The sequence below is a fragment of the Polistes canadensis genome, unplaced genomic scaffold, assembly GCF_001313835.1.
Source record: "Polistes canadensis isolate GaletaPanama2010 unplaced genomic scaffold, ASM131383v1 scaffold_502, whole genome shotgun sequence".
Classification (NCBI taxonomy): domain Eukaryota; kingdom Metazoa; phylum Arthropoda; class Insecta; order Hymenoptera; family Vespidae; genus Polistes; species Polistes canadensis.
In genome coordinates this window covers 1-18412 of record NW_014570049.1, presented here as the reverse complement: position 1 = coordinate 18412, position 18412 = coordinate 1, and the positions used below count along the sequence as shown (strand labels likewise).

At 33.9% G+C, this 18412-nt stretch overlaps 4 protein-coding genes across 13 annotated transcripts; 2 read left to right on the top strand and 2 right to left on the bottom strand.

Annotated features, from left to right (window-relative positions):
• Window positions 1–49: 49 nt before the first annotated feature.
• Window positions 50–4834, bottom strand: LOC106792624 (sphingomyelin synthase-related 1). 4 transcript variants are annotated; one of them, XM_014759110.1, is made up of 6 exons: window positions 4117–4834; window positions 3458–3810; window positions 3044–3372; window positions 2791–2934; window positions 2539–2693; window positions 50–2418 (listed from the first exon to the last, which is right to left on the bottom strand). In XM_014759110.1, exons 2-6 carry the CDS (start codon window positions 3761–3763, stop codon window positions 2018–2020), a joined length of 1335 nt encoding a protein of 444 aa, XP_014614596.1. In that variant the 5' UTR covers window positions 3764–3810; window positions 4117–4834; the 3' UTR covers window positions 50–2017. The 4 variants fall into 4 exon arrangements, with proteins under 4 accessions (XP_014614596.1, XP_014614598.1, XP_014614599.1 ...); XM_014759112.1 differs by having other exon boundaries at window positions 3458–3807; XM_014759113.1 differs by having other exon boundaries at window positions 4407–4834.
• A 296-nt stretch (window positions 4835–5130) lies between these two features.
• LOC106792617 (protein tumorous imaginal discs, mitochondrial) lies at window positions 5131–8428 on the top strand. 2 transcript variants are annotated; one of them, XM_014759094.1, is made up of 6 exons: window positions 5131–5611; window positions 5809–6272; window positions 6344–6607; window positions 6704–7148; window positions 7650–7761; window positions 8129–8428. In XM_014759094.1, exons 1-5 carry the CDS (start codon window positions 5416–5418, stop codon window positions 7748–7750), a joined length of 1470 nt encoding a protein of 489 aa, XP_014614580.1. In that variant the 5' UTR covers window positions 5131–5415; the 3' UTR covers window positions 7751–7761; window positions 8129–8428. The 2 variants fall into 2 exon arrangements, with proteins under 2 accessions (XP_014614580.1, XP_014614579.1); XM_014759093.1 differs by lacking the exon at window positions 7650–7761 and having other exon boundaries at window positions 5134–5611.
• Window positions 8429–9471: 1043 nt separating this feature from the next.
• LOC106792618 lies at window positions 9472–13868 on the bottom strand. Of its 4 annotated transcripts, none has more exons than XM_014759099.1 (5): window positions 12905–13868; window positions 11182–11472; window positions 10583–10915; window positions 9991–10230; window positions 9472–9824 (listed from the first exon to the last, which is right to left on the bottom strand). In XM_014759099.1, the coding sequence occupies exons 1-5, from the start codon at window positions 13278–13280 to the stop codon at window positions 9568–9570; spliced, it is 1497 nt and encodes a 498-aa protein (XP_014614585.1). In that variant the 5' UTR covers window positions 13281–13868; the 3' UTR covers window positions 9472–9567. The 4 variants fall into 4 exon arrangements, with proteins under 4 accessions (XP_014614585.1, XP_014614586.1, XP_014614587.1 ...); XM_014759100.1 differs by having other exon boundaries at window positions 11197–11472; window positions 12905–13867; XM_014759101.1 differs by having other exon boundaries at window positions 11242–11472; window positions 12905–13861.
• Window positions 13869–13933: 65 nt separating this feature from the next.
• LOC106792619 (beta-1,4-glucuronyltransferase 1-like) lies at window positions 13934–17404 on the top strand. 3 transcript variants are annotated; one of them, XR_001382319.1, is made up of 5 exons: window positions 13935–14797; window positions 15207–15601; window positions 15749–15950; window positions 16017–16284; window positions 16910–17404. XR_001382319.1 is itself a non-coding variant. In XM_014759103.1 (4 exons), the coding sequence occupies exons 1-4, from the start codon at window positions 14216–14218 to the stop codon at window positions 16227–16229; spliced, it is 1392 nt and encodes a 463-aa protein (XP_014614589.1). In that variant the 5' UTR covers window positions 13934–14215; the 3' UTR covers window positions 16230–16487. The 3 variants fall into 3 exon arrangements, 2 of the variants coding, with proteins under 2 accessions (XP_014614589.1, XP_014614590.1); XM_014759103.1 differs by lacking the exon at window positions 16910–17404 and having other exon boundaries at window positions 13934–14797; window positions 16017–16487; XM_014759104.1 differs by lacking the exon at window positions 16910–17404 and having other exon boundaries at window positions 13938–14797; window positions 15207–15595; window positions 16017–16487.
• The last annotated feature ends 1008 nt before the right edge of the window (window positions 17405–18412 follow it).

The following is an 18412-nucleotide window of genomic DNA, read 5'->3' as shown; positions in this document are numbered from 1 at the left end:
TCGCAAGCGTGCATATATATATATATATATATATATATATATATGCATAGTTATATACATTATTCCTTATTTATTTCTGACAAATCAATGCTATTTTATGACTCTTATAAAACATCATTATAAGCACATACTATGCGTTTTGATATTTACATTCCTATTCATTTTTATGAATATTTATACAAGAATATTTTCTTCAAAAACCGAAATATAAGTACATATTTTCTATTTTTTATTTATACAAATTTAACGTAAGTGTGTGTGTGTGTGCGCGCGCGCGCTCAAATAAAGTTCGATGAGATATTTCAGTCCTTCTTATCGATATATATATTTATATACCAAAAATAATAATATATTTAATAAATGAAAGATTGTTATATTATATCCGTCGAAAATCGCGCTACTGTTTGTAATGCGCCATTTACTATCGTTTTAATCGTATTCATACATATATGCCTAATTAATGATATATTAAATAAATATGTATTTAATTATATAATGTCCGTGTAAAATCACACACGCATGTTCCTCGATTCGTGCGTGATTCAATAGAAAAACTTAAATATAAAACGTTATTTTCGTTCGCGAATAGCCTCTTTGATTAACCCTACATTCAAATCTGCGTACATACTAATTTGCAACACTGCAAATTTACGTACAAATCTGCGTGCTTGCGTGTATCTTTGCGATAAAACATTTGTACACATGATTTTTTAATAAAATTGGTCAAACTGTAGCGCGCATATCGTAATAAATCGGTATCATATAAAAGCTACGATTAGGCCAAAATTAAATAGCCCATTGAACGCTATTCCGATTAATCTCCGAAAGGGATACAAAATTTTTCGATTACTTAACACGCGTAGACTTATTTATTTTAATAAGAGAATCAAATGTTTCCATTTTTTTTCTCTTCAAACGTAAAAAAATATAACCATGCGATCCTTATAAATTATATGCTTTCAATTTCTTACTTTTTATCTATTAATAAACGCAAATCAACGGTCGAAAGCAGTGCCGTTCGATTTACTTATTCTTCTGTTGCAAAAAAATCACATCTTTACAACTAGTTGTACCTTTATATCCTATATGTCCTATAATTGATAATAATTAATCAATTATATGACGACCAACAATTAAAACTTGATACGATTTACAGTAGAATAGAAATATGTAGAATTCTTATTATATCACACAATTTTTTTCTATATCTTTTTGTATAAAACAGTCTATATAAACTCTACTTTAGTGTCGGTACTATATATATATACAATGCTGTAATTTTTCTCCTTCGCATTTCATACTAATACAGTATAAGTGTCATAATGTTAATGCATTTTTAAAAAACATAATGTTCAAACATTATTATAACATTGCACATATATAAGAAAACAAGTGCACGTGAGTTTTATTATTAGTTTTTTTTAAATATAATATAATGAAACGAATAGATAACTAGTCGCCCTGTTATATTATTTTAGGCTTTCATTGGTAAAAACTTACACAATGGAAGAATTGTTAATAAAATTAATTAACAAAATTGTGCAACTCCTACTTTAATATTTACAATATTTCATAGAATTATGAGCTTCTAAAATGAAGCATTATTTCTCAAAGTTTTACTCCTATTTGAACAATAAATGTAAAATTACTAAATAAAGAGCATAATTCAATGTAGATAATAATGATAATAAATATTAATGCAAAAATAGTATAAGGTAACAATCAACGGTAAACAAAAAAAAAAGAAAACGGGAGTACGTGTAATATTTTGGAAGGAATATTTTTTAAATACGATTAGATTAAGAAACTCTAAAAATATTCAAGAATGAAAAATCAATGCATTCATAATATCGATTTTTTGTTAAATGATCATCTTCCAGTGTTTAATTTTATCAAGAGTACGGATATCACCGCTCATTGAAATATTTTCATGTGTATTCGTACCAACAACTCCTAACACAATATTCAAGTTTTAAATCACACATTAAAATATATATATTTATATATATTTTTTTTATTAGCGTTCCTTTTTCATATTGTTTATGTTACCATTTACGTTACTCCGCGGCTTTCGAAAATAGATAAACGATCGTATAGAGTTGCAAATATCTTTCCCTCTACAAACTAAATTATAAACAATTAACGATGGAGACTCATATTCGTTTGGAACGATTCCATCGACGGACGATTCGAAGAAACTAAAAAGTGGAAACCAAATTCTAGTTCTATTCGAATCACGTTGCATCAATGCTTGATTATTCGCCAAAGTATGATAATATAAAAATAATCGCGAAGTTATATAAAATGCTACAAACACATCGATGGAATAATGTTCATGGGCAGCTAAGATAAAAAATATACCAAACATATTAAGCATCCACGTAAAGGTGTGAAGAAAGTAGAGCTGTCTTGGAGTATCTGGAAATGAAAAAAGCCAATTTCTTAAGTGCTCCAGTTTTTCCGCTTGAAGATTTAAAAAAAGAAAAAGAAAGAAAAAGTAAAACTAATTTTACTCTACATACTCGGATTCATACTCACATTCAGTGATAAAAAAATTCAGCATAGTTAATGCGACTGTATGGCCACTGAACATGTAATCTCCACAAGTTCTAACACCTTGTATAGACATACCAGCACCACGCCAGATAACATAAGCCATTGCAATCTTGTTATATAACTCCACGTATGCAGAACTAGATAAACAATGTTATTGAAATACATTAATAAAGACTGCGCTAACATCTACTTTAATAATAAATTTATGCTACGCTTTATCATAATAGTTCACACCTAGTCCAATCTTCGTCTGGCACCTTTCTTGGTTGGCATTGTAAATGTGCTCCAGGCACAGAAAGAGATGTGATGAGCATTGTAACGCATCGCAATAAGAAGACTGTACCAGAGAGGGCGAAAAATCTTCGTAATAAGATAAATCTATGGAGGGATATACAGAAAAAATTGATGAGGTAATCATGAGAAAAGCGTTTCTATCAAACACAGATAGATCTATATAATGGAAAATTTGTATGCCTTATATTTTTACCTATACTTGTGAAAAATAAGAACAATAAGCCAAATAGCAAAAAGTATAGTGCCAGTAACTTCACACATATCAAATGCCCATGGAATATGAGGAACGTTATCCAAAAATATATCCGGTAAAGGTGGATACTTTTTCATATCTGGCACTCGATCGTGCACTATTACCATTACAAAGGCAGTAATCCAAGTAACGATAAATAAATATGCCAAGCTGATAAACGCTTTCCATATTTCAGGAGGCAAATGAGACGCGTGTCCATCTTCTGATACCGAAGCAGAATAAAATTCATTCTCTATAGAACCTTCATTATTTGTACCAACGCTAGGCATCTGTGGTGATTAAGCATAATATGTTAAATAATTCATTCATTTGAAAATATCTCTAAGACAAATACTAATTCCAGTAAATACTGACTTCGTGTTTGTGATGACCATAAAAATGTGGCGTTGTAAACAAATCAACGCATCCCAATTCAAAAAGCATTGCAACATTGTCTCTTTGCAATTGTTTAATACTGATATACAATCTTTTTAAGTCTCCTATTGTTTTATTTGATTGTATCGCTTCGGATTTTATATCTTCTTCTTTCAAAGTTAGAAGTACCTTTCCATCTATGTCGTGCTTCTTAAATAATAATATAAAATGTGAATGTCCATTTTCAGCGAGCCAAACACTAACATTATTGGTTGTCCAATCGACTACATTCTTCGTAGACATCATTTACCACATTTAATGTCTTTTAAGAGTTGTCTTCTAAGAGTTGTCTTCTAAGAAAATAACAATCTGTTATTCTATATAATCGACAGAGAAAGAGAGGGAGAAAGTATAAATAAATAAGGCGCAATGTAACATGCATCATGCATTCGGTTACATGATGATTTAATAAAAAAAAAAACTACCTATTATTAATAACAATAGATTGATCTAAACAATAAAACGAATTGATTAAGTTTAAGAAATTATTATACAGCGTTACGTATAATAAATATTACTTTTTTGGGTAGACGTTGCCTGTTCAAAAACGTTCCTCAGGAATTTTAGAATAACCTATTTCGTAAGTAACGTTCACTCACCATGTAACTGCCCTTTGAGCTTTTCAGCTTCGTTATCACAGTATTTTCGTGCGTTTAATGTACATATTGATATATCATTTCTATTACTTTATTGTCACAAATATTCATATGGTGACATTATTTGTAAACAATTTACTCTAAGCAATATCATCGATTTGAATGCAGTAAATACGGAATGTTTCGAATTAGATTCAAACAATATATCGAGATATCGATGTCAATGTTCTTATTATAGAATGTGTACATATAATGTGTGAAAAATGTTTTATTTTATCCCTACTTTATTATACCTGGTGATTCATAACTTATGCAAAAGAACGAAAGGAATATGAAACTCCTAGGGTACAGCAATACACTTGTTTTCATTGTTCCATCGTTCAGACGATATGCACAAATCAAAAAAGACTGGAATATATTTTAATCGAGTTTGACATTAGAATACGAGCAGTAAACTATTAATTTCCATAATCGAATTCATCACCGAATTTCAATCACGTTATCATAGTATATCTCCTGATGCTCCCAGATTTGAACTTTGTCCGTGTCACGTGTGAATTACGATCATCAATGCGCGAACATATGCACGAAAATCATAGATCTTGAGCTCCTAGATAGAGGAGTTTTTTTTATTTCTTTTCTATTGTTTTCTATCATTTTTCCAATACAATTAATGCGCGATAACAGAGAGCGCGATTAGAGAGAGATTTAGAAGAGAAAATATAAAAATATATTTATAAAAAGCATTATAATTTTTAGCGGTAGATGTCGCGTCGTGACGTCAAATTCCACTTATCGACCATTTACCGACATCACGACTCACGTTTATTGATAACGTGTCATAGGGACTTTAGCCCTAGATAGGTGCAACAACTGAAGAGACGAGTATTTATAATAAAATGATAAGATCTTGTATCGCATATCTTTAATCCCACATATTTAAATATATTTTTATAAATAAAAGTGTAGTGGCACCTCTGCATTTTAATAACAGCACACAATTTAGGGAATTCGAGATGGCGTGCATGAAGTCGATCCAAGCAAAGCAAGAATTGCACTGAAGCATTTTCAGTCTATCCTTTGCATTGTAAGCACACGTGATAGGATAAACAATAATATACCGACCACAGTGAAGAAAAAAAATTATTATATTTATTTTCTCTTCGAAAAACCTTCCTAATATATAAATATTATATTTATGTCTCTTATCAATTGAATAATATCAACGCCGTTGATTCAAAGAGAAATCAAAGCAGTTATTTATGTATGCTTACTGTATTTGTGTGATATGAAAAAGGAGCCATGCGTCTTTTATGCAACATGGCGACCGGCAAAGGACTTGCGATAATTTTTAGGCCAAAAAATATCAGTTTAATTAGTTGTAATAAACTTCATAAATTATCATGCAATGTCTTACAACAATGCAACGGATGTCAGCGATCTGCTGCAACTTTGGCGATGGATGTCGGTGCTTGGAATAAGAAGAAAATGGGAAAACGTAACGTATAACGTATACTATTCACATTACGAAGAATCTAGATTACATCATTTTTTACTTTCTCAAATATAACTTGTCGATTCTGTATATATATACATAATACAAAATATTCAATTTTAATAAGTACTAATAAAAGATTTATTTAACATATTCGAATCTTAAATATTTGTTTCACTATATATTTCACAAATTTTCAGGAATTATAGAAAATTTTGTACAGCAGTGTAGAATTATTCATACGACGCAAAAGGTTTTAAAACGTGATTATTATGAAATTTTGGGAGTATCCAGGAATGCTTCTGCAAAAGATATAAAAAAAGCTTACTACCAGCTCGCAAAAAAATATCATCCCGATACTAACAAGGGTGATCCAGATTCGGGTAAAAAATTTCAAGAAGTTTCTGAAGCTTATGAAGTATTAAGCGACGATGCGAAAAGAAAAGAATATGATACTTGGGGTACAACCTCGGAGCAGATGGGAATGGGTCAAGGAAGTAGACAAAGTGCTAATGACTTCCAACAACAGTGGCAATTTAGGTCTACACTTGATCCAGAAGAATTATTTAAAAAAATTTTTGGAGATGCTGGCTTTAAAAGTGGCGTGTTTGGTGATTTCGAAGATTTTGCAGAATCAAAATATGGTTTTGCAGCATCAAAAGAGGTATTTTGTATTTCTTATATTTTTAATCTGCAACGAATTCATTTCAAAATAACATCTCTTTTGACATATAGGTAATAATGGATCTTACATTCTCGCAAGCTGCCAGAGGTGTAAATAAAGATGTTGAATTAAACGTAGTGGATACATGTCCAAAATGTGTTGGTTCTCGTTGTGAGCCTGGAACGAGGGCTGTCAGGTGTGAACAATGTAAAGGTACTGGAATGGAAACTATTAGCACAGGACCTTTTGTAATGCGCTCAACTTGTCGTTATTGTAATGGTACTAGAATATATATAAAATATCCTTGCTCCGAATGTGAAGGGAAAGGAAAAACGGTATTGTATACCTATCATTTAAATTTATTGCATTTTTATAGAATTTCAATTATAATTGATTGCGTTAATAAAAGATCGTATAATCTTTTGCAAAAGGTGCAACGAAAAAAAGTAACTGTACCAGTACCGGCTGGAGTAGAGGATGGTCAAACAGTACGCTTGGCTATTGATAATAAAGAAGTATTTATAACATTCCGCGTGGAAAAGTCCAAATACTTTCGCAGAGATGGATCCGATGTACATACTGACGCAGAAATATCATTGTCGCAAGCTGTATTGGGTGGTACAATAAGGATAGAAGGTGTCTATGAAGATCAGACAGTACAGATTCGTCCGGGTACCAGCTCGCACACTAAAATACGTTTGACGAGCAAAGGTTTGAGGAAAGTAAATGGATATGGTTACGGTGATCATTACGTAAATATTAAGATAACCGTGCCCGCAAAATTGACTGAGAAACAGAGAGCTTTACTTCAAGCATACGCCGAACTTGAATCTGACACACCTGGCAGTATATATGGAATAACTTACAAAACAGATGGTAAGGATAAATATAAAAAATCTTGATATCCTAATGATTAAGCGACTAAATTGAATTCTTTATTTTCCGAGCGTTTTCGTCTACTTCATATTTCAATCATAATTACATTGTATTTGTGAAATAATTCTCTTCCGAATAGTAGTTATCATTATGCTTATTGATCTCTCACTTATGGCTCAAATATTCTAACTATAAAATGTTAGAATGTTACATAGGAACCAGTCAGACCTGTGCATCGCTTGAGTTTTCTTTTTACTTGTATCTGTTTTTGCTAACCAAATAAATTGTATAGTAAATATGACACGTGCGTTTCATTGAGGTTTGTGGTTTATAATTCTAATTATTCTCTTTTTCTTTATAAATATTGAGATCAAATATACGCATATAAAAGTATGCGTATATAGAGAGAGATATAATAATTGAATAGAAATTATTTTATTAGAAATGTTACTTTGGCATAAAAACAATCGTAGTCTCCATTTAAAACCATTTCTTCTCTAGGCTCTGCACGCCGAAAGAAGCAAACTCAAGCGTCGCAGGATGTAGAAAATGTTCAAAGTAATGGCCTACTTAACAAAATTAAAAAAGCTATTTTTGGATAAAATCATTGTAGGTAAGTTAATTGTGTCGGAAATAAATATCCTGGAGCATTGTACATCGTTTAATTGAGAAATAAGGTTTTATTTGCATTTCTAATAATGTAGGCAATTGCGCAATTTAATAGGTAATTATTTTCAAAGAAAATACAATATGATATGTAGAAAATATATGTTTAAAATGTCGACTTGGTTATATAGATAGCGTTCTTTGTCGTCTTTCTCTCGTCTTTATCTCACGTAGTAACTCTGCGATAGAAAAAATAATCCCTACTAATTATACTGGAAATTGCACTTTTTTTCGCATCATAACTTTATAAACGTCAAGTTTCTTCTATCACAATAATTAATATAATGTATCTGTGCGTGTTTTTTTTCCTGCAGGAACCAAACAATCCTTTGTAGGGCCATTAAATTTGGTAGGCTCCATACGAGTGGCCCTAGGAGACGAATCGATTTGCAACAATAAATCTTCATCTTCTATACTTCAGCATCCGGGTGATAAAGCGCAAGGAGATAATGTGTCTGCCAATATTGATTCAGATATTAATATTGAAAATAACGATAGGACAAAAAAAAATAGTAATGATATAAGGAAACAAGAGGCTCGTAATGGTAGTACTATATAAGGTGATAAGTTTCTTATAAAAATGTTAGCAATAAATAAAAAAATTGTTGACTAAATACACTGTCTATATTTGCATCGTAACGAATGCGACAAAGAATGACTAAATTCAATAATCTTGTATATAATTAAGGAGGATCTGATATTACACTGACATGCAGATTATATAACATCGCACGTTTCACATTAATGTTACGTTTGTCAGATTAAATATATTTGGAATTCCTCATTACATTTCATCAAAATAATTTTCATTTGATTATGTAATATAACAATGCAATGCGCATCTTGAAAATCATTAACAAGATTAATTAGCTGTTTCACACAGGATGTACGTGTATTACTGGTAAATAAATATGAAAAGTTAGTGTCACGTAAAAATGACCGTGCGATTGGGTCACCTGAAATTAATTTATTCTTCCTTTTCGAATCTCCCTGATTAATATCCTTTCACTGAAATACTTGTTGCACATAAACGGATCTCTCTTGAGTATAATTTATTTATATATCACATAGAATAGAAGTATTATAATATCATATTTATTTGGAAATATATTAAATTTACGTAGAAACTAGTGATTTTCTGGGTTTAGTGGCAAAGACGAAATTACATTCATTGAATTTCAATATTACTTTATTATTACACGAATTTGTGCAATAGAAACTGTACAAAAAATATGTACTAATAATTTTAATATAATCTCTTATTTTGTACTGTTTTTCTTTTTTTTTTTTAACGCGATCGTATAATTTTATATAAAAAATTAAAATGTATGTAATTTTAGTTTGTCTTACCATTAATTAATATCGGTCTAAATCAAAATTTACGATATGAAAGTATTTATAAGGTTGATGAGCGCGTGGCTTTGATTATAAGTTTGTTTTTAAAATCAATGAAAAATTTCTTCTAGGAAGTTAGTAGAAAACATTTTTGAACAATATGCACTTCTTCTCGAAAATAATGATATAAAAAAGAAGATTTAATAAAACTTGTAAAAGTTAATTCAATATGTTTGTTTGTCGATAAATCAAAGATCAACGAATTATCGTGTGCGAGTCTCATACATAGCCGTCATTCGGTTCTCGGGGAAAAGAGATTTCATACGAATTCTTATAGAATCACGTAGGATATACTTAGTTTGCAATACGCGAACCAAACCGGTCAAAATGTTCTTTTCTTTTTTTTTCTTTTTATTGATCAGGCTTCAGTGAGTAAACCATACCTTAGACCGATATTGGTCAAACTCTGAGTAGCCGATACTCTAAGAACGGCGACAGCTACTGCTGCTATAATGACAGCACCTTCCAAATATATCGCATAAAAGACACGCACATAACCGCACGTTGTCGAAAGTCCACCGGCTGCTGTGAAATCTAAAGGAAATAAGACGCTCGCTGCCAATGGTCTTGATCTGGCTATGCCGAAACATAAAACCCCGAGGATGTAATAACCCCCTGTGCATTCGTTATATGAAAAAAAAAAAATTCGCTTTAAGGCGCTTTTATACGTAAGATACGTTATACATATAGGTATACCATGTACTGTTAGTATTTTATTGATAAGTACTATCAAAAATATTGTTACTAATATAAATTTAAAAGTTTCTAATTGTGCACTTACCGATACAAAGAAAGGGGACGAATTTGACCCACTTGGGTACTGGTCGTGGGGAACAAGAAATTTCTATAGGATCTCGTAAATCCTTATTGGATGTTTTTCTAATTGCATACTCTTGCAGTCTGACTGCTAGTAAAATACCGACGTTCATGATTAAGAGAAAATGCACTGGGATACCAATGGCTGCAAATACGATGGCCGCGGTACGGCCAGCATTCGTGCGTGGAACCGGTGCCCCAAAACCTATGAAAAAATCGATACCTCAAACGACGAGTTAGATGTTTCTACGTATCTGTTTAAATGGTATTTAACGGTGTATGGTATATATACAACTTTTTAACAAGCAAGTTAAAAGCGATAAGTTTTTAAAATAGATGAAAGATTAGCCTTATATTACTTACGTGTCCTTATTATCTTTCGTGGGAGATATTTGTTGGGTGATAGGAGGATTAATTAGAAGCATGTATTTATACATAATTGCAAATGAGTAATGAAAAATAAATAGCGTAGATGTTACATTGTGTCGTCAGGTGAACATTTGATAAGATCACCGGTACGATCATTGGACATGATTTAAAAGAAGCTGACAGCTCACCCAGAGTGGTGAGAAGTGATACAGCGAAGAGCACGCAACCGGGGAAGGTCCAAAGTTGACCACCGTCGTTGGTTTCACCGTACCCAGAGTTTACAGCTGCTAGAAGAAGTTGCTCGTGTTTTGCAACATATTGACGCACCTTGCCGCTCCATAGGGGTTCCATGTCTTCCTCTTTTTCCGTACGTAGTTGACGCAATTCAGTGGCTAAGCCAACTGCAAGATCTTTCTGCATATCCTTTAATTCTACAACCTGTTCACGTTCACGTGGTCCTTCCGTAGCGCAAAAGGCTGCAGCTCCGGCTATTGCCCATATGCTCAACAACCATACGAGTCCTGAAGACGATATCAACGCTTGTCGCTTATCTTGACAAAAATGATTTTTATTTCTATCAGGTAAAAATGCGCGAACTATAAGTATACTACTAGATGGAGTTAATAATATTTCTCCATTTATCTTTGATTTTCTTAACCTCCTCCTCCACTCTCCCCACCCCCTTCGCGCCCCCTTCGCGCCCCCTTCACGCCCCCTAAAACGATCGACACGCGAAAAACAACTCTCTGTAAAATATTATTATTCAATAGTTATGCATATGCCTTACGTCGATATTGTTTACCGTCAAATTCGGACGAATAAAATGGGGAACAAATGATGTTCCTACCGAATTGAGAGAGCAACAGACGTCCTAAAAATCTTAAATGTTTCCAAATGACAGAAGATTTTGGACTGGCAGATGCAGGATCATTTTCATCGATGATGTCCTCGAGAGATGGTAAGAATCTTAGTCGTAAAGGTACCCTTACTGCCGTTTGTAACGCTATAGATTTAGTTGCTTTATCGTGATGCACGCTGTTTTGTACCCAAGACGAAATTTCCCTTGGTATGGTCGAAGCTGTGTTCACAGAAAAGATGTTGTTCATGTACTTAATATGTATATAGAAGAACTTTCGATCGAAAAGTATTTACGCGAACATTACTAGCTGCCCTAAGTTTGTTAAAGTCTACGTTCGATCTTTCATCGCATTTCAATGTTTGAAAATTTAATTTAAGGGGTTACATGGGTTTGCGACTTTCAAACAAAATTTTTTTTTTTATCTTTTTGAATTCTACAACTCATCTAGAATATTGTATTGAATTTTGAAGTCGATAGGAGTAGTAGTTTTAAAGATAGAGCCTTGGAAAGTTCCACTCTTTAATGGCTCTTATACCAGCACTCAAATCTTTAAACGCGTTTTTCTCAAAACGCTTTTTCTAAAGACGGTTGTCAAGATTTCTCGAAAACTATTTAACCGATTTTGATGAAATTTGGTACACGTCTTCGTGATACTATTGACAAGGACTTGGACGAAGGATTTTTGTTTTTTTCATAAAATCGAATTTTAAGAAACCATCTTGCTAAAAACGTTGCCAAAAATCCAAATTTTAATTTTTTTCTTTTTTCTTCGTCCAGTTTCTAGTTTTAAGTATTCACTAAAAGACCCTATTTTTTAAACAGAAAAACCCCTTACCGTTTATAAGTTCTGCTGTCAACACGAAAACACTTTTTTTCGGTGGGGTCACCGGAAATGACGTCGCAATGGCTGAGTTTAAAATATTTTTCAACCAAAATTTTAGAAAATGTTCTTTAAATATGTATCTTAAATGCTATAAAAAGTTTGAATAAGAATTCCATTTTTAATATAGAACAAAAAATTGTTGAAAATATGCTATTTTTTCCCTGAGTAAACCCATGTAACCCCTTAACACAGTGTACTGGAGTGCACAGATACAAAAATTAAATCTATACTTTGAACTTGGAAAATTTGTCACGAGACTGCAAACGGAAGCGTAGCGAAGAATGCATCTATGTTTGTGTATATATATATACATGTGTATATTTGTGTCGAGGACGTATAACGATTGGCTCGAAACAATTTTTAAAGAGATAAGTTCCCGTATACATACATATGTAATACATAAATACGTGCATATATACAAGTATACTAGTATAGTTTTCACGATGATTATCGATTCTGTCGACGTAGGAGACGGAGGAAAACTATGAGATCGTATAACTACATAAGCCGTTATGAAATAAAATAATTTGAACGAATCCGGACTAAATTATTTAAAAGAAATGTTCTTTTTTAATGAAAGTGTAAAAAGCAAACATATTTGTCCTTAAAAGTTTTAGTTTGTAGCACGCGACGAAGAAGTTACGAGGCGAGAATGTAATCTTCCTCGTAATAGCGACCAATTGTAAATGTAGGCCTCGAATCGTATTTTATTTGGATATATGGGAAAAGAAAACGGCGAAAATATCAAAGCGATCAGTCGACACTTACTATCGGCGCAAATAACAACGTCGTCGTCGTCGTCGTCGTCGTTGTCCTCTTCGTCTTCATCCTTATCTCTAGGTTCGGTCATTTTTAGGCGAAATTCGGTGGTAACGCAACGTCGGCGCGCCTTCTTCGTAATTGTTGTTCTCTTCGGATGAACAATGTTTCTTGAGACACGACGATATCCTTTCCCGCGAACAACGGGACTTTTTCTAAATTCCAAATATGAGGGAGCATTGCCTGCGACGGTTGCTGCATGTCGTCGTTCTAATTCGCTGCTGTGCGTTACCACGTCAGACGAGGCGGCGACGTCGTAGACATCACTGACGGACGTTGCGGCGCCACCGAAGATCGGTGGCATTGGGAAGAGGGGAACGTTCATCGAGAAAGAATATGAAAGGCGATAGACGCGCCCGTCGCTAACGCGATCCAACTTTTTCGACCACCTGTCGAACGGACTTCCTTCTATTCTCCAACGAGATTACGTTTGATTCACAGAACTCAGGTCCGAATTTCAACGATTTCGATCTATCGTATTAATAACACTCTAGATAATAACTTGGCGCGCGAATAATGTTTCCTCTATTAGCTGAAGCAACCCTAATAGATAAACGACGCAACGCGTCGTAGGGAATCTCGCTTTAGGTTCATTGGTGAACTTCTTTTAAATAGAACAATCTAACTTTTTGACTGGTAGTTGATATAATATGTCTAATAATAAAACTAACGTGGGAAACTTACGTTCGTGACAGCGAACGATTCGTTAATAACTATTGCCTTTGAATTGACTATTCATTTGATAGTCAATAGAATGTGTATTTTTCTATGTATTCTGTGTATTTGCCGCGTAGCATTGAGCGCCCGTGAAAGGGGGTTGGTAACACGACGATTCTCCCACCCGTTGGCCCACTAAAATTAGATCGCGAATCGTCGCACAGTTTTAACGGCTATCGTTAATCTTATTGTTAGTTAAATTAAGCAGCTTGGACAAAGAAATAAGTAAGTTCGTAACGTAGTAGTAGTAAGCTTAAGTTAATGGAAAAAAATAAATCAAAATGAGTTGAAAGATTAAGATAGGGAGTTACAATCGTCCGATGAACCTTGTTGAAAATAAGTCTGCTGCAGCGACGGCGGCGGCAACGACGGCAGTGAATAATACGACTGCGCCAAGCAAATCGATCCGTAAGAATGACTTTCCGGCCCTTACATCTGGCGTAGCAGTGAACGCAACGGAGCCTCGATGGACACATCTTTTTCGTAATATAGGATGTTGCGTTCTTTATCGCGATCTCTCTGATCGTGAGATTAGAGAAAGTCATGCGCGGTCCTCCGCGAAGATCGATTATCGTGTGGTTTACTCTAGCGTTCTTCTTACTTTTTGTTTGTCGATTATTGCTCGATCGCGGTTATCGTCTTCATTTATTGTCGATCGAGAACTCAAAGGAACGATCGTACGCAATAAAGAAAAGTCGAGTGCAATCGTTGAGTTATCGAGGAGAGGATGTATTGCCGGGTGGAACGTCCGCGTATATCGCTGGTGCTTACATGGCCGGTCGTCGGTCATCTGGAAATGAAAGTTCTTGCATCTGGTATTACGGCTTACCGCGTTCCCTCTCATATCCTTCCTCGCAGATAAACTGGACACCGGAGATCGGAGAGAAAAGCCCATATAGAGTACTTCCGTTTGCTATACGTGGCAGAGACCGAGGAGACCGAGAGGATGCACCGCCGATAACTCTATGCACTCACGCGACGGCCGATCAAGTTTACGGCATCGTCGAACTCGCCCGCAGGTGGGAGGGACCATTGAGCCTGGCCGTTTTCGCGCCCGGCCTCGACGCCGGCCTGGCCGTCGCTCTGCTCGATCGTGCTTGTCGATGTGAAACAGCCATGTCCAAGGTTTCCTTTGGTCCTGCCTATCCGCCTTGTTACCTAGTTTCCCATTTTTCCATTTTTACGCCTCCGATCATCTCCTTATCTCTAGTTACCACAAGCACGACTCCCATAGATTATACTCCCAAAGTAGAAGCAATTATCGACAAATAGTATCGACAAATAGTATCGACAAATAGTATCGACGTGTGGCACTTTCCTTCGTTAGAAATGTCTAACTGTCTAAATGTCGCGATGCTACATGATCTATCTCGATACCAATCGAATCGTGCTTTAACAATCTAATCAGACGCAACCCGAACGAATGCACGCGCAGGTGGTGTCAATTAGCATGCAACTTTAAGCCCAGCTGCGGCCATTGCTCAGCTCTAGAGCGAATAATAATTGACTATTTTTCAATCTCATTCCTCAATAGGTATCCGTCCATTTAGTATTTCCCGCGGGAAGAGTACCCGCGCTTGGTCGAGCTTATAAAGAAAAAGATGATTGTACCGCCTCGGATCTACAATGGCGAGGAACGGAGACCGAAAGATGGAAGAGCGGTATGACGTATCCTATTAACGTAGCCAGGAACGTGGCTAGAACCTCGGCTAGTACTGTGCGCGTCCTCGTATCCGACATTGAACTGTTACCCAGCGAGAGATTAGCCTCTGGATTTGTAGCTATGGTCCATGGTAGGCCGCCTAAACTTGGCGTCGTCTTTGTTCTACCTGTATTCGAAATCGATAAGAATGAGCAGCCCCCATCGAATAAAAGAGAACTCCTGTCTGCAGCTAAAGCTGGCCTGGCTGTTTACTTTCATAGGTATAGGTAAAAGCGAATAGAGAACAATAGAGTACAATATGAAACAATTATATATCGCGTCGTATCCAATTGTCAAAAAGAAACTAAACAATCATATACTCGTATTTCTATCATACATAATTATGTATGTTACAACAGTATCATTTACATTAGATTCCTGTGCCCGCATTGCCAAAGATTTCCGGGCTTAACCAGATGGATGATAAGGACAGACCCAGGAAAAGTCAAACCTCTTATTATTACTCGCAGAGAATATCCGCATCATAGATGGGAGCCTGTCTTCATAGGGATGCGAGAAGATCCCCTTTATACGGAAAATATGTCTTGGGAAGGAAAACAAGATAAAATGGCTCAGGTATTTTAGATAATTGCCAAAACAGAGTAAACAACAGAGATAAATATATGATAAACTTTCTTACAGATGTTCGAGATGTGTCTATTAAATTATCGTTTAGTCGTACTCGACGGTGCCTTCTTAGTACATACACCAGGAATTAAGCGTAAACCAAAGAGTGTCAGTGTAGCGAGACAGGAATTTTTGAGACTTCATGAAAAAAGAAATGCAAAACTTTACCAACGGGTCGTTAAAAGATTGCTCGCGCAATATCCTAATAATCGTAAATGCACGCAGTGATATGTGATATTAAACATCAATATTATTATTTTCAACAAGAGTATCTAATAGTAAGGTATATTTTTTAGCCTTGACGTTACATGTTGACTATAACGTAACACCGACTTCCATAGTCTCTATTGTTAAGTCTTTGATCCTTAATCAATTAGATAGAAAAACAATTTAAATAATAAATTAATATTCTTACTATATAAAACACAAGCGTGAAGAACTATTTAAAAATAAACAATACTTAATAAATATAATGTTATACAAATCTATCTGCATCATATAAAGTTTCAATCTTTCTGTCCAACGTAATCCTCTTATTTATTCGCGTCACAGCAGAATAATTAATACAAATTTAGTATTAGAATTAATCTTCCTCTGAAACAAAGTGAAATGAAGTAAAATGAACACAAAATTTTAACAATTCTTTATTGTGTGTTCTGTGTAGTATTAGTAAAAATATAAAAAGATATTAAAAACATTATAAAGTAATTAGTTTCTGTATATGAAATGGATAAAAGGAACCAAGGAAAGGTGTAAAAGAATATGGTATTAATTAGGAAGTTAAAAGAAACTAATTACCTTTATAATGTTTATGGTAAACGGTCTTTGGCTAGATTTTACTTGCAATGGAATGTATAACATATAAAATATGTTAAACATTATACTGAAAGTAAAATACCATTGCCCAGGTCTGACCACGAGGAGGTAACCGCTTCTGAAGACCCGGGATGTGCATTCTGAAGATGTCCACATTCGAATTAAATTGAAACCAAAGAAAATGATCTAACCGAGAATGTTTTTTAAGAAACCTAACTCTTAGACCCCACCCTAAGAGTTTCACCAAAAATCTTACAATTATTATCCATAAAAAAGAGAGAAGTGTGATTACAAAATGACCAGAAATAAAAACAAGGAATACATCCGGGTAGAATTTAAGTACCAACGATGATTTTTTCTGAAAAATAACACAACATAGCATAATTTCAATATATGCATTAACGGAGATAACAAATTACGTATATTTTATGTTTAATAATTTTCCAATCTACCAAAATAAAGTAAAATAAAAATAAATGTACATAATTTATGGTGCATATCTGTAAAAAAGAAAATGTATTAAAAAAACCTATAATACATGTATAATGCTTCGTGGAAAACAATAAACGGATTAAAATACTTCATTTCCTGTTAGAAATAATTATTTTATGGTATCGTTTACCATAACTTATTACAGTCCTTTTGAATATTGCATCATCTTCATAGTTTATCCTGCTAACAAAAACATTAAAATAAATAAGAAAGAAGGGGGTAAATAAGATTTTTTAGGTGGATTTTTCCTTTGCTACCTGTTAAACTATATAAGAAAGTGCATGAACAATAATTTTCTCAGAAATTATCTTAGACTGCGAAAAAAAGATTTATTATTAAGTTAACTATTAGCCTATATAAAGTTTCTATTTTAGGAAGAAAATGATCGTTTTTCGTCGAAAAAGCAGTAAATTCTACACGAAAAGTAAACTTAAATAGTAGAAATTTAACGATTTTTTATCTTTTATTGAATTTTGCTGTTGGACCATAAAAAAGATCAGCCAATTTCTTCATTATTGGAATTTATTGTGACGTCCCGCCACGCTTATAATTTCTAGAACATTATTTTACCATTACACGATATACCGGGAAATCTCCTCCCTATTTCTTAGACATTAGTCTTACAATTAGTCTTACAAGGAGACCTTACGGTTGTGCCCTCACGGATTTTAACGAGCTTTGGTATATTAGTAGTATACAAGTAGAGTGTTATTGTGGTAAAGTATTTCATCCTAACGCGAAGCCAATTTTGAGAAAAAGTTTTTAAAGTTTTGATTTTTCTTGTATATATGTTTATATCATCTTAAAGGCGACTGTTTATCAAATGGCGTCCTAGTGTATGTAGCAGCGTTCTCGCTTGTCGTGCTGTTAGTTACTGTTCCATCCTGCATGGGTGGAGTTTTTTTTAATAATTTGTTTCTATCTTTTTTCAAATTTTTTTTCATATTTCTTAATTTTTAAATATATATATGAAACAGAAAATTATTTATTACAAAAAAATTAGAAAATATCCATTTTTTAACATCTTGCGCTAATTATAAAGGAAAATTGATTACTTGAATTACTGTTAGCATTTTATTTTTCAACAACAACAACAAATCTTT